The sequence below is a fragment of the Coloeus monedula genome (assembly GCF_965178545.1).
Source record: "Coloeus monedula genome assembly, chromosome: 6".
NCBI lineage: Eukaryota > Metazoa > Chordata > Aves > Passeriformes > Corvidae > Coloeus > Coloeus monedula.
The window spans coordinates 130,769-152,522 of NC_138786.1; the positions used below are offsets into that span (position 1 = coordinate 130,769).

At 49.9% G+C, this 21,754-nt stretch overlaps 1 protein-coding gene across 1 annotated transcript; it reads left to right on the forward strand.

Annotated features, from left to right (window-relative positions):
- Positions 1 to 814: 814 nt before the first annotated feature.
- Positions 815 to 11,610, forward strand: CDHR5 (cadherin related family member 5; the record flags this gene model as incomplete). The annotated part of the gene is made up of 14 exons (XM_082284360.1): positions 815 to 893; positions 1,083 to 1,258; positions 2,219 to 2,269; positions 2,466 to 2,558; positions 2,686 to 2,784; positions 3,927 to 4,037; positions 4,366 to 4,542; positions 4,905 to 4,995; positions 6,176 to 6,273; positions 6,608 to 6,814; positions 7,324 to 7,440; positions 7,959 to 8,031; positions 10,001 to 10,161; positions 11,026 to 11,610. 14 exons carry the CDS (start codon positions 815 to 817, stop codon positions 11,608 to 11,610), a joined length of 2,118 nt encoding a protein of 705 aa, XP_082140486.1.
- Positions 11,611 to 21,754: the final 10,144 nt, after the last annotated feature.

The window sequence follows — 21,754 nt, forward strand, 5'->3', positions numbered from 1 at the left end:
CCATTCCCTTACTGAGGAGCTGAACAAACCCTGGCAGTTGTTCATTTTGGTCCATAGGAAGTCTCTGCTAGGAAAGTTTCCTTTTGGAATACTTTTGGAAGGAGTGTTGACAACCTGGATTTCATTAAGCCTCTAATAACCACCTGGCTGAGGTGCAGCACCCTGAAATCAGAAAGAACCTGAAAAGATCAGTGAGAGCAGAGGTCCCCTGAAAACTTCAGGACGCTGCTGAGATTCAAATAGTTGAAGATTTCCAGGTGTGGAATCTCCTGGAAGGAGATTCTGGGAAGCATCTCTGCGAGGAGCAGCCACTGGTAGAAGGAGATATGTTTTCCCTACAAAGTTGCTGGGCGTTCCCTGGGCTGCAGCTGAGCCTTGTCACTGCTGGGATCCACTTGTGGGATACAGGCCCCATCTCTGGTACATCAGAAACCAAATTTGCCCCCTTCCCAGTGGGAGGGGTTGGAGTACACAGGCAGCTTCTGAAGTACCAGCCCTTGTTCTTCATGCTCAGCTGGGCAGGGGCTCGACTGTGAGCTCTGAACTGCTTCAAAGATATCCTTGTTTCTGCAGAGAGTTTAGGGTTTAGGAAAGACCCAGCAAGGATTTATGCGTCATCGTGTTCCATGCCTGGTAAATCCTTCAATAAGTCATCCAATGGGGCAAAGAGGCAAAGGTTGAACCACGGCAATCCACAGCCAGCCGGTGTTTTTCGATGCCATAAAGTGGTGAACGCAGACAAGGGCACAGGGCAGAACACAGAGAAGATCAGCTTAGTTGGAAAAGGGGATTTTTCAGCAGCTGGCAGCTCACCATGGCTATTCCCCACTGGCTCCTCCTGTCTGCGCTCCTCCTGCTGCCCCTCTTGGCACAGGTTTCGGCACAGGAACCAGGTAAACTCTTTCACGAGGTCCTTGTCTCCAAGGAAGGTCTCCCCTGGGAGGGGGTGGCCCTGTTACAGGTGGGAGGTTGCTAGGCTCCGAGACAGCTTCGCTCCACAACTTGTGACCACAGCTCTCACCCAACTCCTTCGCAATGTGAATCCTTGGGCAATTTTGCATCTTACTTGTGTGTTTTTCCAGGATGTTCTGTCAGTAACAACAAACCAAGCGTTCCTGAAAATGCATGTCCTTACGTGGTGACCACCATCCACGTGGAGCCAGGGTTCACCCTAACAATTGATCCCAATTTCCCTGATGGCCAATTCTTCACCATTGAGGGCTCCGAGCTGTGGCTGACAAAGTGTGTGGACTATGAGGTAAGCCTTTAACTGGCAGGCTGTAAGGTTAGGATGGATAATGCTGGGATGCAATGAGTTTTAACATGTAGTCTTCCAGTGATTCTTAACCTGTTTCTAAAGGAAATAAGTTTTATGTCAGTTGTGTGAGTTTGGGAGCCTACAAAAAAGATGGAGAGAGACCATTTATAAGGGCCTGGAATGACAGGATAAGGGGGGAGTGACTTCAAACTGCCAGAGAGCAGGGTTAGGTGGGATATCCTTCCCTGTGAGGGTGGGCAGGCCCTGGCACAGGGTGCCCAGAGCAGCTGTGGCTGCCCCTGGATCCCTGGAAGTGTCCAAGGCCAGGCTGGACAGGGCTTGGTGCAACCTGGGATAGTGAAAGGTGTCCCTGCCCACAGCAGGGGGTTGGAATGAGATGAGCTTTAAGGTCCTTTCCAACCCAAATCATTCTGGGATTCTGTCATCTTGTGTGAAGCAGAAAGGCGGTATAAAAGGTCATTGTATTCACTTAGGTTGCTGCTAAATTATTTTAGCTCCCTGGAGTGCTCTGTTTCAGCCACAGGCATCCTTAAGTTCCCTTTCAATGTAAAAACCCACATTTACTTGAGCAAAGAGCAACAGCCAGAGTTAACACCCCGCAGGTGCCACTGTACTTGCTGCCATAGAATGTTTCTGATTTATTCAAATTTAAAAGAAATCTGTTTGAATTCACCTGAGGTGACAGAGAATGGCAGATGAGCTCTGCCAGCATCTTACAGGAATTGCAGGGAGAGAGCCTGGAAGATGGGGCTGCTTTGATGTCATCATAAACAAGATCCAAGCATTAAGGAAAGAAAGGAAAAGCTAGATACACCTGAAAATACGATAAAGCCCAGCAGCATTTCTGAATCAGCACAGTATGAATTTGGCTCATTTGCTTTAGCCAGAGTTTGCACTCCTGGGCTGTTTCTACAGTGGGTGGGTTTGTTTTTCATGCAGGAAGACCCTGCGCTGCTGGTGTACCTGATCTGCAAGGACCCTGCTGGCCAGGTGAGTGCTCTCCCAGTGCTGAGCCCTGGGATACACCTGCTTCCCTCTGCTCTTCCTAATCCCCATGCTGGGATGGGCAGATGTCCTTCTCATCCAGCCCCCATCCTTACACCATCCCCTCTGGTCACTCTGCAAAGCAGGATCAGCCCCAACAGTCTATTTTTGGGTTTGATTCTTTGATTTGCCCATTCTGCAGAGTGATTCCTTGGAAATCCTGGTCACCATTCTGAACGAGAACGACAATAGCCCCGTGTTTGCACAGCCGAACCTCGCCAGGGATGTTCCAGAGGTAAGGGGTTTTTGGAAGGGAAGAGGGCACTGCCTCACTGAGTGCTGTGGGACTGAGGAAGGGTCAGCAGGGAGAGGACTTCAATCCATTTCACACAGACAATAGCCACAACAACATGTTTTTTCAGGATACAAAAGTGGACACAACCATTGTAACCCGTGAAGAATTAAGTGCTACTGATGCTGACCTGGACACCATCTACTATGAACTCACTACCACAGTGCAGGTGAGCATCTCTGGGGACACACAGTAGCTCTGGAGAAGCTGGATTCAGAAGAACCCCAGCTTTCAGGAGAGGGTCACTGCATTTAGCTCTCTCGTCTTTTACAAAACCCAAACATTTATTTGGTCAGCGGAACAGAGCCATCAATGCTGCAGGTATAGAATTCTTTTATTGCTCACACTTTTAATGCACTGTATAGATTAAATTTTCATCTAGGATATTCAGAGCCATATGACTCAGGGAAGTCTTGTTGGCATAATCTGTAAACATAGCAGGAGACCTTTGTACCTCAGGGAGCTCAGAATTGTGCTGAGTCTGATGGGGAAAGGAGTCCTTGCCCTAACTGGCAACAGCAGCACAGGAAATGGATTGTGCACACAGTTAAACTAATGCCAGCCTAGAGTGCAAGGGCTGGCTGTAAACGAAATGAAAAGGAAATTCAAGAGAAGAACCAAATGTATGTTTGCATTTTTGAAAAGCCTTGTGGCAAGAGCAGACAGTGCCTGTGTTATCTCTACATCCCCAGGGAATTTAAGTGTCTGTGAACAGAAACCACCAGTTTTTCAGCTCTAGAGTCAGACTTTGCATTCACATTGGTGTAAATCCAGAGGGATTTAGAAATTCAGAGGCATAAGATTAAAGGAGAACCAAGGTGAGGAAGGTTATAGAGTGAAATGCAGCGCATGATACTTCAACTTGGCTTTACAGTTTCTTTCAAAGTCCAGCTGTGTTAGGCTAAGGTGGGTGATCCTGCCAGCTCTCAAAGGCTGAGCCATCCTGGACCTTTTTCGTGCATGGAAGTGAGATTGCTTGGCTGTTAGGGACCCAAAATCAAGGATTGTTGGCAACTGGCTAAATGTAGGAAATAAATGAGGTGATTGACTTCATCCAGAAGCTGCCGAGCAGGTGGGCAGGAAAAGCTGGGGGTCTGGGAGAGGAAATTCACAAGAACAAACCTTTCTGATAAGACAGGCAACTGCAGTGTGCAGTACCAAAGATTAAGTAGTTCAGACATTCCCACACTGCCCCTCATCCACGTCCCCAGGATTAAAGGTCCAGTTGGGATGACAAACACAGCAATGAGCAGGATTTGGAATGTGCCTGTGATTGAGTCTGCTATAGGATTTTTCCTTTTCCCTTGCCAGGACACAGATGGTTATTTTGCCATAAGAGGAGTTAATAACCCAGAAATTTATTTACAAAAAGCATTGGACTATGACAAATTTAATTCAACAACGTTGCTCCTGTATGCGAGGGTAAGTGGTTTGGGAAGAACAGAACGCCTCGTTTGCCTGGTCCCTCTTACCTGAAGGGTGAGTCTGGATGGGAGATCTCTGGGATAGCAGGAGGGGGGGTGTGCATTTGAAGCAGGCTTTCCATCATTCCAGTGACAGACCTGCAGTCAGCCCACCTTTGTCAGCAGAACAAGATAAGCCACTGCTTTAGCTACTCCCACCCAGATTGCTAATTAAACAGAATGGAGTGACAATGGCTAAAGGGCGCCAGGCCACTGCTTTTGGCAGATGGGCCCTTGTTTAGGCAGTGAAACTTGTGTCTCACCGGTGTGCTTTGCCTTGCGGGCAGGACAGGCCTCTGACCAGCATGGACCACACCAACACGGCCACTGCGACAATAACCATCGTCATCAAGCAGAGTGACACCCGGGCACCCTGGTTCCTGCCCTGCAACCACATCCACAATGACACCAGCATCTGCATCAGCAGCCCCTACTCCGGCAGGGTCAACATCTCCGAGATGTCGGTGAGCAGGAGGGCTCAGACAGTGCCCCTGGTGCTGTTCCCAGTGGGAAGCACTGAGTAATTTCCATGAGCTCATGCCTGTCTCCAGCTGTAATGCAGATGGTGCAGCAGAACAGGGAGCCTTCATCACGCCCCCACCCCGAGCAGCACTGCTTCTCTCAGCTCCTACAGCACATGGCAGGAGAGGCAGGAGCTGGAACACCAGCTTCAGGCTGTCTCACCTCCGCCCTGTCACAGACCCCTCTCAGCAGCTAATCCCGTTCTGCCCAGGCAGAGCCACTGGATCCACGCTGGGATAGGAGAGCTCCAGCTGCTGATCTGGTGCTGGCTTGTGGTGTGTGATTGTTTGCCTTGCTGTTGCAGACGGACCCGCTCCTCCTGGAGCCAGGACCCCTCTATGCTGTTGACCCTGACTACACCATCAATGACAAGATCGTGTACAGTATTGTTGGGGGTGAGTAGACCTTGTCACCTTCCGCAAGGGACATGGCTCATGTCTCCTCTGGTACCTGCCGAGAGCACTTGAGGGAGGGCCTGGGATTTGCCCCTCTGTTTCTGTTACAGAAACATAACTAGATCCACAGAACATTGTGGTTTAAGTAGAAGAAACAGACTGTACAGAGAGGAAGGAAAAAAAAGATTTACAGTCCCACAAACTGATCTCAATGAAATCTGTTTCAAAAAGACTGGCTTTTTTGCGAGATGAGATGTGTTTTATCTTTAAGCTTTTAGAAGTGATTTTGTCAACCTGGTCATGCTACTTTCATGCAGTCTTTGAGCCGAACCTAAAATTCCCACATTATCAGCCTCATTTCCATTCATTGCCCAGAATTATGTTTTTATTCCCCAGCACATTGCCACTACCTCATCTGCCCTGTTTCAGTCTTGATTCCAAAAGGATCAAGGCAAAGATCATATTGGTCAAGTGGAGTGTTCCTCTCCCTTTACCTATTATGCCTCATGGCACCTCAGCTGTGAATATCCTCCTGATATCAAATGTATTAAAGAACCTGAAATTCCACTGGCATTTGGAAGGAGTGTGGCCTCCCTCCCCACGGTCAATGACTCAGATCCTTGTCAAAAGAGAGCCCACGGTGTCTCAGGGTGAGGAAGAGAATTAAAAATTCCGCTTATGTTACAACATGTATCCTACATAGGTGCCTTTAGGATTCTCACACAGATGTAGGAATCTGCTTTCTACCTGTACATAAATACAAGGTTTGTCTCTAGGCTCCCCTTATAGTCAGTAGAGAGAAATAAGCATTCCCAGAGCTAAGTGGGAACTGGATGGAGATTTTCTGTCCTCAAACTGCACCAGAAGCTCTGGGCATTTATCATACCTTAGACTGACAATATGTGGGCCTAGGCATTGGAAATGCAAAGCTTTGTTGTCCTACCTCATTTAATTGGGTTCACACACCTCTAATGTGTCCCTCTGCATCCCTGGCCAGCATTCCCAGCCTTTGGAGGAGCCAGGCAGGCAAGGAAAACAGCTTTTTTTCTTGGGTAAATGGTATTTACCCAAGGGAAATACTTTGAGGGTATTTTCACTGAGACGTGGAAGAATGAGTCTGTGAGCTCCAGGTCACTTTACGGAAGAATCTGATGGTGAACGGTCTTTGCATTTTCTCTAGGGAATAAAGACGAAGTGTTCTCAGTGGGTGCAGACACAGGGAATCTAACCATGAACAAGAAAGTGACTTCCCCAGATTCCTTTCTGTTGCAAGTGATGGTAAGTTATGACATTACGGCCAGCCACCCAGCACAGCTGGATTTCTAGGGAGCAGCAGCCTGGGTTCAACGGGAGTCAATGACCTCAGCAATAACTCAGTTACTCCCCTTCTTTTGAAGGGCCCAGTGTTTGACCTGTGTCTTACACCAACCCACATGCAAAGCTCCTGCAGCAGTTGAGAGTTTCCCCTCAGGTGTGGGTGGTGACAGCAAAGGAATTAACCCTGGGGACATTCTGCTGAGTTGGGAATTGCAACAGGCTTGGGATGGAGCCTGTCCTTTCATGTCTCATCAGGGGCAGGAGAAGTCTGGCATCTCTCTCTTTTTCCCTCCAGGCCACCCAGATCAGCAACATAAGGAAATACTCTGTAGCCACTGTAGAGATCAAGGTCATCAATAAAAGTGATTATCCACCCTACTTCGAGAAGGGGGTCTACAACGGGACGGTGTTTGTTGGGCTGCCCCAGAGAAGCTTCGTCTACCAAGCTGGGGATCCTTCCACCCCTCTGGTGATAACAGCAATGGATAATGATTTCCCTGATGTAAGAAATTAGAAGTGCTCTGTGTTCTGTCTCACTGCTTCAGGCTTAAAGCAGGTTTGGGAAACACAAGGGAGGGGCGATGGGGAGAGGCAAACACACGCTGTCCTCTAGTGTTCTGTGTTATATTCCCTCGGAAATTCCACAGAGATCAGAACCTCTTATGGTGTGATGTAATGGGGAGAAGCTGCTGGACTCCCCTCTTCCAAAGCCAATCCCACACAGATCACTTGCATAGGTGTGTTTTGCTTGGACAAGTACAAAAGTTACCAACACAAGCTGGGTTAAGACTTGGGATTTTTAAAAATGTTTTTGTGATACATTCTTGACCTCTGAGCAACAGGGTGAACACAGCTGAGTTCAGCCTCTCTCACCAGCTCAGCCCAGGTTTATTTATTGCTCTCCACACCCACTCATACCTCAGGTGTTTTGGACAAGTCCTGCCAAGGGGTTGTTGGGAAGATGCACGTGAAGCACAGTGTGGTTTGATCACCCACTCTCTGGCTTTTCAGAAAGTCAACCCCAACATCGAGTACTATCTCAAAAACAGCACTGATTTCACTGCAACGAGGGATGGGCTCATCCTGACCAACAGGGTGCTGGAGTCCCCAGGAACCGTGACCATCCAGGTAGGGCAGCTTTCCTGGGTATTTTGGCAGGGGCGTGGAAAAGAAGGAGGAATTCAAATCCTCTTTTTGCTTGGGTCAAAGAAAGCAGTCAATAACTTTAGACTTGTAAGAAGCTGGATGTTCCCTTTGCCCACATGCTGCCCGGGGCTTGCCTGGCACAATGCCAAGCCCTGTGGAGCTGCCTGAGCCAGCCTGCCCACAGCACTGCTGGAGCTCCACGGGCAGGGCACAGCGAGGTACCAACACCTGCTGCTCCTGCCCCACGCCGCCTCAGAACCTGTGCTCTGCACTGTGCTGGGAGCTGAACACAGAGCAGGGACGTGGCTCAGCTCATCCATTCCCAGGGCAGGGAATCTTCAGAGCTCTTGTTCCCCTGGGACCAGGCTGTACCGCCGCAGCGAAGGGCTGTGGTGAGGACAGGGACAAGGTACTTTGTCCTCAAAGGGCCCCCCACAGACTTTGAGAGTGAGCTGGAGATCTGGAAGTCCCTGAGCCATCTCTCTCCCCTCTTCCCATAGGCTGTTGGACAAGATGTGTTGAGCCTGCAGGAGGCAAGCACCATAATTGTCGTGGAGGTGATCCTTGCCACAGGTAGGCTGGGGGGGGTCCCTGTTTTCTGCTCTGTGGAGGTGACTGGGGAGTCTTTTCTACTTCTGTGGCAAACTGGCCATGATGGGTCACCTGCTGAAGTCTGTGGGCCTGGGCTGAGGCCAGCGCCGTACCTATAGGAGGTTCCGTGGTGGCTTTAAGAGAGAAAACACCCCAACAATATCCTCACAGCACAGTCACCACACGCCTCAAGGAGCCTCCTGAGACTTTAAGTGGTGCTGTGTGTTGTAGTGTCTTTTCTTGTTGTTCCAAAGCCAAGTCTGGGGTTGGTTCATGCTGGGAAATAACCCAGGATGTCTTATCATGGCAAAGGAGACCTCGGTACATCATTGCTCCTTTTTAGCCAAGCACAGAGAAAACTGCAAGGTTCTTGCCTGTCTTAGGCAGAGCAGAGGGCAGCTGGCACACCCCAAAGCCAGGCTTGCCTGTGAGCCAAGGCATTTTCTGCTCAGGTCAGGTCAGGCTCTTTTACACCAGGATTTTATGGTCTTACAGGAGAAACAGCCCATGAGTAATAAGATAGACATGAGGCTTCCTATGTACCCCTCCAGCTACTGTTTAACCTTGTCAGTGTAAAAACAGCTCACACTTCCACGCTGCTGAGAAACGACTCTTAAATTGGTCTTATAAAGAAATTAGGTTGGAAGTTCATGAAGCTTTGGATTAAGATGAACCAATATCATTTCAGAATAGGCAGACAATGCCCAGGCTCCACTGGATTCTACACAATGATGTGTGATTGAAGTGATTCCATCGCTTCACCCTCTTATCACCGCCCTCATGGGGTGGGAAAAACAAGTGGGCTCCTGGGTGTAAATTCGGATTCCCTAAAGGTAGTGTCACTTCACAGCTAAAAACCACCTAAACTCCATTTAAGGGGACAGCCCAGCTCAGCATAAAACTAGTCCTGGTGTCAGCACACAGAGCTGAAAATGCTCCTAGCATATACTTCGGGACAATTTTGAAATGTTGCCCTTGCTGCTCAAGCTACACAAAGCAATGGTGCTGTTGAATGTGCAGAATTACACAGCTCTGTGACTCTCTGTGGGCTCTGGCTCCCCAGGAGACAGGATTAAGCAGCAAAAATTCGCTGAGCTCCTAAATCCTCTCCAAGGTGTTAATGATAAACTGAAGGAGGGAATACTCCCATTTCATTATCATGAACAGGGCAGCAGGAGAAAAAAACCTTGTTTCATTAATCATTAATGAAAGTCACTTACACTACAAAACGAGGCTGGAAAACTTAAAGAATCCCACCACCACCAAGCAAAGCTGAGAATGGTACTGTCTTCCCACTCTGGTGTCAACCTCAGTACAAATACCTGACACTGACCAGTGGCTGGAAGCAGAAGCTGCCCCTGAGCAGGCTGGACAATATTGTTACAGCTACAAAAAGGGAAGGAAAGCTTTCCTTGTCCTGGGACTTTCTAATGCTTTTCCTATTTCCTCTTCTGCTTTTTTGTTTCTTATTTTGATGTGCTCATCTGTATTGGAGGGGATGTTCCAGATGAAAGGAAGCTTTGCATTTTCACACACAGATGGACAAACAAACCTCATTTTTGCATTCTGCTGTATGTGAAGTGGGAAAGTCAAAGACCTAAATAGCTTTATTCCATGTAGCATCTGCATGCCTGATGCAGTCGGGTATTTATTAACTTAGTTAAATCACAGGGTAAAAGTCACTGTCCTGTAAATCGCTGCTATTTCCATTTCATGGAATTTATTGGAAATGGCACTCTTCTGTGCAATAAAAAAGAAGTCCTCTGCTTTTAGAACAGCAAAAAAAGAAGGTTTTCTGTGGTATCAGATATATCACTGTCACATTCTGCAGCACAGGATGCTTCCTTGCCCTTCAAACATCGGTCGGAGCTTCTCCCACAGTGAAGGGTTGTGTTGGAAAATGCTGCCTGCCAGTTTTAGGCTTTGTAACACTGGTTTGTTCTCCTCACAGCTGTAACCCCCTCTGGCAAGATGTACTCTGCTCAGGACATGGCTATCTTAGGGGGCACGTTAGCAGCATTGCTGTTAGTTGCCTTAGTCTTCCTTGGAGTGCTGGTATGGAAATCCAGTAGATGCTATGGAAAACCTGTCAAATACGTGGTGAAGAAAAAGGTAAGTGCCTTGCTTGTACCTGAACTTCTAAGAGTTAGAAGATCAGAGTTAGAGTTAGGGATCTGAGGAGGGTTTAAAGTATGGATGGGCTGTCCAAGTACTACACATTTGTGTGAAGGTGGTGAATCACTCCCGAGATGAAGTTTGCAGAGGTGGCATCACTTTGGTGGTGTTTGCTGCTGTTCTTTGTGCCCCTGAGGCTGGACCTAAATGGTGGATGATGGCAAAGAGAGCACCACAGCTCCACGGAGCACAAAATCTGGGATGATTGTGGTACACATCAGGGCTGGTCTCTGAAAAACACCTGTCTGTGGTATAAACCACTGTTCATCCTCCATAGTCAAAGGAGAGGAGAGTCCCTTCATACCTGATCCCAAAGCCTGGGCTCAGACACTCGTCTGCACCTGAGCTGTTTAATTTTGGACCTCTCAGGTCCCTGGCAGATCGGTCACTGGGAAGTTTAGGGTGTAATTCATCTGAGCAGATGTTGGTCTGTGCCATCGGCTGGGCCTGCCAGGAGCCTGGACGTAAGTCCAGAGCACATAGCTCAGGTGGGTAACAAAAGTCCTTCACCCTGAGGGAGGGAAATCCCATTGCAGAGTGGGGAGAGTACGGATCAGTGTGTGGTGCTGGTGCTCAGCCCTCCCGGAGAATAAGCCCACTTATCTGAGAAAACTCCAGAAATGGAGCCAATAAAAAATGTCTGTTCCAGGGATCTGCATCTTCCCTGGCTTCAAATAGGTCTAACTGCAAACCAAGCTGAACTTTCCTGAGCAGGAGCTCAGTCACTGGAGCCGCCCCTCCCCTCCTGCCCCCCATCTCTTTTCCTGTCACTACAATCACAGTGTGTCTCTCCTCCTGCAGCTCTCCAAGGAAATCTCTGGGGGTCACCAGAACAAATATTACCAGGAAGATGAACAACCAGATGTGAGCACCAAGCAGTGTGAGACATCAGAAACCAGCAGTGTCCAGGCAGAGACTCCTGTGCCAGAGCAGCCAGCACTTTCCTTGCCCTCCTCCAGTGCAGAGGAAACGGAGAGTCTCCCAAAAGGCTCCATAGCTTCCACTGTCATCTTCGACCAGGAAGAGAAAGAGGAAGAAAAGGAAGAAGAGGCTGGACAGGAGAAAGAAGTGAAGTCAATCCTCAAGACAGACAGGCACGTGGCAGATGATGGCTACAAAGCTGTGTGGTTTAAGACTGATGTGGACCCCGAGGCTGGAGAGAGGGTTGAAGTGATTGAGAACAATGCAGCAGATGATGATGGTGGTGATGAGAGTGACCAAGATCTGCAGAAGAATGAGGAGGAGGAGGAAGAAGGTTCTGACACAGGTGGTCACCACAGAGGGCTGGGAGTATTCTTTGCCTCAGAGAGCTCATCACCCGCTGCAGCAGAGGTGACAGTCAACACGTCTCACACAGGTGCAGGGACAGATGATTCTGAGATATAATGGAAATTGGGAACATACCCCCAAAAAGGGGACAATCTCAGCTTCTTTGCTGACATGAAGCCCATCTTTCTGCTCAGGGGGAAAACTGGAATGCAGAAGGGTGAGGTTGTCTGTCCTGCTTGTCTGAATGCAGCAAATAAGGCCTGAAGAGATTACAGCTAATTTAACCCTTTCATGAGACCTTGGACTATCACTTAGGATTTTCAGGGTGAAGCGTTTCATCTTTCCACCTTCCTGCCTGTGCCCCCTGGGCCCCTTGACATCACCTTTCCCAAAATGGCTGCAGGTGCCACTGACCTGGCCTGGCAGCAGCGAGCCCAGCTCACCAGGAGCAGCTGAGCTGCACAGTCCAGCACTGTTTGGCTCTTCCCTTTTAGGGTGCTGCAGCTGGGTGTCAGCAAGTCCCTCTGAGCGTGCAGGTGCTCCTGTGACTATGCAGGAGCTGACCTCAGGGCTGGCTCCGCCCTGTGCTCCCAGCACAAGCAGCTGGAATGTGCCACCAGGTCCTTGTCCTGCCAGCCAGGAGGTTCCACGCTCAGGACCTGCTGTTTCCTTTGTCACTGCTAAACAAGGACTGATCACATGTTCTTTACTGAAGGACTTTGTCATCAATTTTCTATGTCATAAATCCTAATTGTGCAGTACTTTAGCTGTCTATCTGCTGTCAGGCAAAAGAGGCTTTTATCCTCTTGGGCCATACCTGTCCCAGTGCTCCCATGCTCAGTCCTGCTCTCCTGTCTCTGAGGAATGCTGCCCTGGCTGCGTGGACTTCAGGAGCTGTGTTTGTGCCGAAGATCAAGCCCAGGACCTGGGAAGCTTCCCTACTTCCTGCAGCAAAGCTGTTTGTCCGGGAATTACAGTGCGATAACGGAGGGCGGGGAGCACGCCCTGTGTTTGCCGTGTAAACAGAGTCCTTCCAGCAGCTTTGGGGTATCTCCAGGAAGCATTTCCCACAGGACTCTCAGAACTCTCCAGCAGCTGCTCACTGCCAACCCTCTGGCCACCAGCAAGGCTGAGCCTGCCTGCCCCCCGTGCTGATGCTGCTGATGGGGGAGAGGCCGGAGTGCTTCTCCTCTGCTCGGTTTCCTTGGTGGCTGTGCCGTGTGTGGTCCATTCCTGTCAGTGCTCTGCTGTCTGTCTGCCTTCCCTCTGCTGCTGTGTACTCTGGGTTTCTGCTGGCACACTGATTTATGAGCTCCCTGCAGCTGCCATCTGTGCTCAGCTTGTGGTGCTTTCCTTCCCCTCACCAGTGTGCTTCCCATGCTGTTGGAATGGGACTGGTCCCATCAAACCAGTCTTTGTTTTCTCCCAGGTCTTCTCAGTGCACACAGCCACAGTATTTGGTGGTTTTCATCGTTATGGGTGTTTAATTTCAACGGAGATGATGTTTGGTAAATATTGTGTCTGTGGAAGTGGTTGTTGCTGTGAGGAGAACTAATAAAACCTGGCAGCAGGCAGAGCTCAGCTGCTTCCAGCTATTGCCTCTTAAAGCCTCCAGATCCTGTGTCCTTGATTCCTCTCTTTTTGGAAAGAAATGAAGAAAAATATGTAAGGAACAAGAAGAAAATTTAACCTCTTAAGTTCAAGTCCATGTGAGCTTGCACTCCATCTGTTTGGGTTGGTTTGTCTGCTGAGGCTGGGACGGGTGACAGACTTTTTGCATCATTGTACAACAATCATGTTCATTTATAAACATCTGCATAAGAAAGAAAAATGTATGGCTAGAAATGCTTTTAGAAAATTGGATCGGCTTAAGTGGGTTTTGATGGCAAATAAATATCAAAGCACCTTGAAAATCTCATCCTTACACTCCAAAGACATTCAAGTGCTTTTGGAAGTTCAACTCTGCAGGTAGATTTAAGAAATCTCTTTCACCCCATCCCCAGTCAAGCTGGTTTTTACTTCTGTATCAGCTTAGAATGATACTTTTTTAATACTTGTGGTGTAGAGCTCTAAACAGCTGGCTAACAAATCTGCAGGGGGAGAAAGAGCAGTTTCGGTGTGGCCGTGGTAAGTGTGGATTTGAGGTTTTACAGGTGGGAGTCGCACAGTTGCCAAGGGAGAGGATCCTCACGGCTTTCCAGCTTGGAGCACCCTCTCCTGATGTAACACAGACCTGGCATGTGCCTGTTTGACCTTCATTTTGGCCTCTACAAGGAAAAGAAGCCAAATCCCCTCTCAGCTGCCAGGGGAAACTCTAAAGCTGAATTGAAACCAGCAGGTGCAAGCAGGGAATTGGAAAAATCAAGTAAATACAGACATTTTACCTGCAGGAAGTAACAGAAACAGACTGAAAAATTCCCAGGTGTCTGGAAATTAATTTCTGCTCAAATTCTCTTCCCATTTAGAACTGAATAACCTCATGGATTTCATCAAGTCTCATTGGCATAACTGACAGCAAATGCATCCTTTTGCTTTTTTTTTGCTTCTGAGAGAAAAATGCTTTTGGCACATGGCTTGCCAGAGTGCAGAGGACACTTGTTGGTTTAGTTGTGAGGGGATGGAAGAGAATTGGAGACCTTTCTCTTTGTATGTAGGATAGCAGAATGATCTAGCATTTATAAACTTCTAAATGATAAATGGTCAGAAACAAAAGATCTGTTCTAACCTGATTCCCCTTGGATATTGAGCAGCCTTAGCTCTAAAAGGGATTCCTTTTCCTTCCAAAAAAAAAGTCAACTCGATTTTATTCTAGTTGGTGCAATTTATTTTTTCATGAGTTGATTGCTGAGTCGTCATGAAAATAAAGCTGACCTCAGCAGTAAATGGAATTTTAAAGAAACAGGAGCAACTCCATCACACAGGTTTTAAGCAAATTATGGTCTTTCCTTTTTATAAATACATATTTTATCCAATCAACAGTAACAGCAGTTTGCCATCCAATTGAAAGGAACAAATTTTGAGCTATAAGGACTGAGGCTACAGAAATGGCCCAGTAGTAATACTTGGATAGGAATTGTATTCCTGTGCTCTTTTTGCACAGAGGTTGCTGTAATGAAGGACAGAGATTGGAGTGTTGGGTTTCCCCTTGATTTGTGTAAGTTGAGATAAACACTTCTGGGAGAAGCCTTAATGGAATAGCTGAAAAATGTAAGACATCATATTATACTTGGGTTCTGCTTGGATTTATACATCTTTATGCATGTGTTATGCATTTTATAGTAGGATAAGTAAGCTAACTGTTCAGGTGTAAAAGTAACATTTCTTAGGGAGATACAAGGCCATATATAGGCCATATATCCCTTCTAGGTCCGTCATGAGCTTCATGAGTCACAGGCATCACAAAGGCCTTCAGAGTCTGTGAGTTAAGGGCAGTTGTGAGGAAACAACATCACTTTTTGCTCATCCAGTTTTCTTTACGAGAAATATCTCTGTTATTGATCACATTCCCAATAACAGCAGGCAGCTAACGTGTCGCTGCAGATCCCAAAAACCCGTTGAAGGGGAGATCATCACTCGTGCTTCCACCACCAGGTAAGACAAGAGATGGTCATATCCCAGGAGGCTGGTTTTGGAATGTTTTATGGAATTGGCCAAGTAGCTTTTACTTCTTGGGCTTCAGCTCAGTGCCACTCTGAGCCCTCAGTCCGCAGGGAAATGAACGTCCCGGGCAGTTCGTACAGCTCTGTTTAATCTTTTATGGATTAGGATGATTTTCTGGGAGCAGGCTGTCTATCCTGACCTGTTCCTTCCCTCTCCCTGTCAGACTGTACCTGTGGAAGGGCCGAGATGAGACCAGGATCTGTAAAACCTCTTCCTCTCCGTGTCTGGCTGAGGCTGAAGCCGTGTTTGCTGTCAGTGTCGACGGGGTGGGAGATGCTAAAGACTGAAAACTCCTTTTCTTCCCCTGCATCCCAAGACTCTGTGTTCATAAGAGAGTCCTTTCTTGGTGTCACCTTAGGAATACTTCCTAAGGCAGCAGGCGGAGGAAGCTGTGTTGTGTCAGTGTGGAAACCGTCGGGACACACCAAGCACAGCTGGAGCTGGTGGGAAGAGATTCCCTCTGGGCTGCAGGCACAGATGAGGTCAGTGTGCTTCCTGGGCAGCATTCCCAGAGGAGCATACCCTGCGTGTTTTCCTGGAACCCACCGTGGACACGGTGCAGCAGAATCTCAGTGTCCACAGCTGGGAACTCGGTGACTTGGAAGCAAAGCTGTAGGGCTTGTCCACTAAGAGAAGTGGTGGTTGATAAACCAAAGCAGAGTGGTGTTCCACACGAGGGATTTGGGATTGCTGATGGTCCCAGTCCATAATCTTCTGTTCATTTTCTTTCGGATGCTGCAACCTACTGGCTTGGGAGAGCTGTTCCTTTACATTTCCATTTAATTTTGTGTATTTCGTTAATTCTCCATGGAAATCTGCTTTTAATAACAAGGTCCCTAAGGATATTCATGACGTCCCAGGTTCCTGGGATTCACAGGTGTCTGTTCAGACCAAGGATTGTTTTGGCTGGCAGAAACTGCACTAATCTCCTGGGACTCTCAGTCTGGGTTTGTCTTTGCTCCCAGTTATCCTCGGTTTGGGGGTGCAGTGCAGCCCAGCCCTGTGGATCTCCTAGAAGAGTTTTGGGGTTAAAAAGGTTCTTTTCTATTTGTTGGGTTTGGGGTTTTTTTTCTGTGCTAAACCACGACACTATTCTGCAATATTTCCTCTAGAACCTGATTAAAAAGAATAAAACCATGTCAATGTGGTTTTAATTGGTTCATTTACATTGGTTAATTAAAGCAAATAATTGAGAAGGGGCTTGAGCACTCCTTGGTTGGAGCTGGCAGCTCTTCTTTATTTTCCCTTCATTATTTTAATTTCTTTCAATTATTTCTTAAGCAATTACTGCAATTAAGGTATACAGTGAGGAGAACAGCATTGCTGCCCTGCTGGATTAGGAAATCCAAGTGCAATTCCTTGGAGAGATTGAGGGGATGGGGAGCTGAGCCTCAGGCTGCATTTTGGCAGCGGGAATTCAGTAAGGAAGAGAGAGGGAAGATTCCCTCCAAATTGGTTAAAGTCAATTCTGATGGATTTGGGTGCGCCCACCCCAAAAAATTATCCTGGTTAAAGAGGACTTGAGGAAGCAGCAGGATGTGCTGGGGGGGGCTGTGCTGGAACCCCCAAGCCCTGGTCAGGGATGGCAGGCAGTGCCAGGTCCACAGGGACACTACAGAGGGGCTGTGTTGGGATCCCCAAATTCCAGCCAGGAATGCTGGGTACTGCCAGACCTTTGGGACACTGCCCGATCCAAAGTTTTCCCATTATGTTCAGCTCACTAGAGCCCCACAGGTTGCAAATCCCATGGGAGCAGTTGGAATCCCAGCCGGTCACACAGAAGCCAGTCTGGAAGAGGAAATGAGTTGTTCCACAGATTTATTTTTCCCAATGCGTTTTTAATTCAAGCCAGACCCGACCCACACCACCTCCCACCCCCCCACCCCCCCCGCCCCAGACCCCATATCCTTTAGCTTTGGGGTTTCTCCATCAGAATTCCCTGCCTACGCTGGACAAAAAAAATTCCAAAAAAATTGCGCTGGCGCTGCAAGGACCGGTGGGGTTTGGGGGTTCCGGGGCCGCGGCGGAGCCGCAGCCGGAGCAGGAGCGGCAGCCACGGACTCGGGCCCAGCGCCCGTCCGGGAGCGACTTCTCCCCGTCCCGGTCCCGGGAGCGGCCCCGGTGCGGCCCCGGTGCGCGGGGCGGGTCCGGCCCGGGAGAGAGGGGCGGGGCCCCGAGCGATGGAGCCGCCCCCGTGCCGGGCAGGGCGGGCCCCGGGGCCGGGCGGGGCCGGGGCTCTGGGGCGGTCCCGGGCGGGGCCGAGCGGGGCCGGGGGCGGCTTCAGGGGCGGGGCCGGGCCCGGCTCAGGTGCGCGGGGCGGGGTCCGCACAGGTGCGCGGGGTCCCAGGGCGGCTGCGCAGGGCGGGGCCGAGGTGATTTAAGCCCCCGAAATCGCCCCCGCCGCCATTTGCTCCCTCAGAGCTCGGGGAGGCTGCGGCCGGGCCGGGCTCCCCCGGCGTGGCCCGGGAGAGGCCCCCGCTCCCCCTCTTTCCTCCCCCTCTTTCTCCTGCCCTTCTCCTCCTCCTTCTTCCCCCGCTTATCACCTCTTTCCTACCCCCCCCCCCCCCAGTTTCTTTCTCTCTCCCACCCCTCTCTTCTTTTCCCACCTCGCCAGCCTTCTGCACCCCTTTTCTCTGTTACCCTGCGCATCCCGGGTCCACCCACACCCCTCCTTCTTCACCTGTCCCTGACCCCCCTCTGTTCTCCCTCTACCCCTCCTCTGTCCACCATCTTCCCCCCCAACTAGCCTTCCCTTTCCTCTTCCCTTTCTCCTTCCCTTTCCCCTTCCCTTTCCCCTCCCCTTTCCCTCTTTCCCCCGCAGCCGCGGGGCTCGGGGCGCCGGAGAATAAAGCCCAGAGGGCCGGAGCCCGGCGCCCCTGCCCTCGCTGGAGCCCCACACGGGCCGGGCCCGCTCGGCGGGTCCCCCGTGCAGTACAACAACAGCGCCGGGGCTCCGGCTTTCCACACATCACACTGGGGGGAGCCGGGGGGAGCCGGGGCTGGAGGTCAGGGTGGGCCCCCTCTGCCGGCGGGGGTCCTAGAGTGGGGGGTTGGGGTGGGATAGATGATGATCATACCATGGAATCATGGAAGGGACACAAAGACCCTCTGGATTCATTCTGTCGTCCCATCCCACAGCAAAGAACACGTCCAAAAGTGCCTCCTCACCTTCATGGAATGGGAATGGCTGTTAGGGGCTCTTGGCAGGAGCACTTGGAGACCAGGTAAGAATTGGAATGGGATTTTTTTGGCTGCTGTTGGATGTGGTTTTCTCTTTTCAAGATGCTCCTCTGACTGATGTTTTCCAGGGCTCATTTGAGGTTAATGCCAAGAATATTGAAGTAGTTGGAAAAGAGTGAGGAAAAAATGGGAACCTGATCCATTTGTAGTAATTCCAAACTTCTCCTACAGCGCTGTTCTGGGGGAAAGCTGATGAAAGGATAAAGATGCAGAGGAACAAGTGTTGTAAACCCCCCAGGCTCTCTGAGAGAGCAAACCTTCCAGTAATGCCAGTACATTGCTCTGAGAGACTCTGGGATCACAAAGTTTTCCAGGAAAGCAAAACAAGGACAGAGATGAGGGAATAGGCTTCCTGTTAAGAATGGTTTGGTGGGTGTAGGAATGATTCTTGTATGTTTGATGCTTCCCTTTTTATTCCTGCTATAATTTAAAAATTATTCCTTTAACAAATTCCTTTGACAAATGAACAAATTTGAGAATTTGAATTTGAGAGAAAACAATGCAAAATGAACGCATGGAGAGGTCATGGAATCATCCTGGACTTGCGGAATGGTTGGGGATGGAAGGGGCCTTATGGATCACCTCGTTCCATCCCCTGCCATTCCATCCACTAGCCCAGCGTGCTCCAAGGCCCATCCAGCCTGGCCTCGGACATTTCCAGGGATGGGGCTGCCACCATTTCCCTGGGTTTACGGGCACAAGAGGAAATTTCCAGCAGGAACTGAGGGGTTTCCCTTGCTCTGCCTGGCCCTAGCAGGGCTTTGGGAGGCAGAGGCTGTGGGAGCAGGAGCTTTGCCCACTGCCTTGGAGGAGTCTCTGATGTCCCAAAACCCAGCAGAGCAAGTGGTTGTGGTTTAACATCCCGTTCAAAGGAGATGCCAGGCCAGGAACGGGAATGGACTGCAGAGCAGGGATGGTGGCCAGCAGAGGGGTGAGTGTCCAGGGGGTCCCAGCAGTCCATCCCTGCTGCCCAGGTTTGGGATGAGCAGGCTGGTGAGTGTCCCTGTGCTTGCTCTGCAGGATGAGGAAGCCAGGCCTGCTGAGGAGGAAGATGAGGAGGTGTGGGAGGATGGAGACAACGGCCACCAAAGGCTGGGGAAGGCACAGATCCAGGTAGGAGACGTTGCCTTGCGAGGAGAGGGACTTGTGTGTCCCGTTGGAATTTGGGGCGTGAGGCCAGTGGAACAAAGGCTTTGATTCCATTTTCTTACTTGGGTGTTCATGTGCCTTAAGAGAGCTTTGTGAAAATGTCATTGTTCCTGATTGGGTCTCTGAAAAACAGGGATTGAAGCTTTCAGAAGGGGCCCAACCCTGCCTGCATGTATCCAAGTGCAGCCCCCACTCCCTGTTTTTGTGTCATCCATTGCTGCTCTTCCCTGTTATTACTGTTATTGCTGCTATTACTACTATTGTAAATTCCCACTCCATTTCTTCCATAGCCCTTTGCTTCCCAGAGGTGGTGCTTTAGGCAAGCCCCTCCAGCCTGGGAAGGGGCTTTTGGCTCCAGACTCAGTCCCAGTCCCCATGAGCAGCTGGAGCTGTGCTGTCCCCAGCAGGTGCCTTTCCTTCCTTCCCTGCTGCACTTTGGCTTTTTGAGGGCTCTCTAGGGGGCTGAGGGAGAAGTTCTTTGTCATTCCAGGGCAGCATAAGCCCTGATCCCACTAAAAGCAGCAGGAATCATTTCATCCTTGTTTTTGGATACACCTTTGGTGTTCTCTCTCTTTTGCTGACACTGTGTGGTGAAGCAGCAGCTCCCTGGAATAATTTTTAGTTGTAAAACAATGAATTCCCTGCTGGAATCCCAGTCCCAGCCCCCCAGATCAAGGTGCAGTTTAAGGCCTTACACCCTGACCAGGACAAGTTCCTGTCCTTAGACATGGAAAACAGGGGAAAACTCAGACTGGATTGGAGCCAGCATCCAGAATGGGGAGAGTGAGGCAGCGTGCTTGGCCCAGGCTGGGGCTGGTACAGGGGGTGTTCCCCACAGGATGACACCCGTTTGGAGCAGATGCTTCTCTTCCTTTGTCCAAAGTCCAATGGCAAAGGAGTGAAGAACCCACAAGTGGGGCCTGGAAGGAAAATGGTTCTGTTAAAATTAGGCAAAGAATGCACTAAGAAAAAATGGACATCCTTTTTAGGTATGAAAGTAAGTAGAGGAAAAATGTTGAAAAAGAGCTCTTTTATTTGGTGTCACCTCTCATTTTTTTATAGATAAGACCCTATAGCAAGCAGTCAGAACAGCAGTGTGAAAGGCACAAGCCTTTGACTTCCACAGTGGACTTAATTTCCATTTCCTCCTCTCTTTCAGGACAGGAAAAACCACTTAACTTGTCCCATCTTTACCAAAAGCTTTGGTGTTTGAGCAGCCAAACCTGATGGGCTCCAGACTGCACTGGAGGGCCCCTGGTCCTGCCTGTTGTGTAGAGTAAGTCCCCAGTTGTCCCCAGAGTGTCACAAATCCAGAGGGATCTGCCCTGGTTTCAGGCTGTCCTTGCCCTGGTCCCTGCAGTGCCCAGCACCTGAGACACAGAGAGAGCCCTGTCCAAAGGGGCTCCTTGTCAGGAATGTGGCAGCAGCCCCAGGAGCAGGCTGGAGGTGAGAACTGGGGCTGTGTTTGAGACTGACCAGCTCAGCTCAGTGTTTACCTGTGGGGGGAGTTTGGCCCCCCACGCTGAGTTGAAGCTGGATCAGGGTGACAGATGCTGCATTTTGGGCACCCTGAGAGTTTCTCTCCCCCTTGGAGATTTCCTGCAGGGATGGGGCAGGGCAGGGAGCAGAATTAACCCTGCACCTCCCGTGGGCACTGCTGGCCTTTGTCTCTCTGCTGTGCCATCAGCCTGTGGGAATTTGCTGCTGCTGCTGCCACCCCACCTGGGGGCTGCGTGCTCCTGGCAGCCCTTCCCAGCCCCACACCCGAGCTCCAGCGCTGCCTCCAGGCTGTGTTGGGAGAGTTTGCTGGGAATGTGCCTCATCCCTGGGAGTATCCTTTCCTTCCAGAGTGGCTGGATGGAGCTTCTGGGCTTGTCAGCTTCAGAGTTTGCTTGCAAAAGTCACTGCAGGGAAGAATGACAAGGAGGTTTGTCAGAGTGCTGCTGTCAGACCCCACCTGCCAGTCTGTGCTTTGGCTTGGAGGTTGTTGTGTATTGGCCCTGCAGGGAATGAATGTCCCCTTCCCACCTCAGCCCAGCAGATCCCAAGGGCTCTTCCTGGAATACTTATTCTTTGCTTCCCTTTGGGATAACTTAATCTGCACCCTTCCAGGAGCAATTCCTTGGCTTCTCCTGGAGAAAACCCCAGGGCAGAGGCAGTGTGCAAAGGAGCCCAGAGCTGTGCTTGGAGCAGAGAGTGCTGAGAGCTGCGT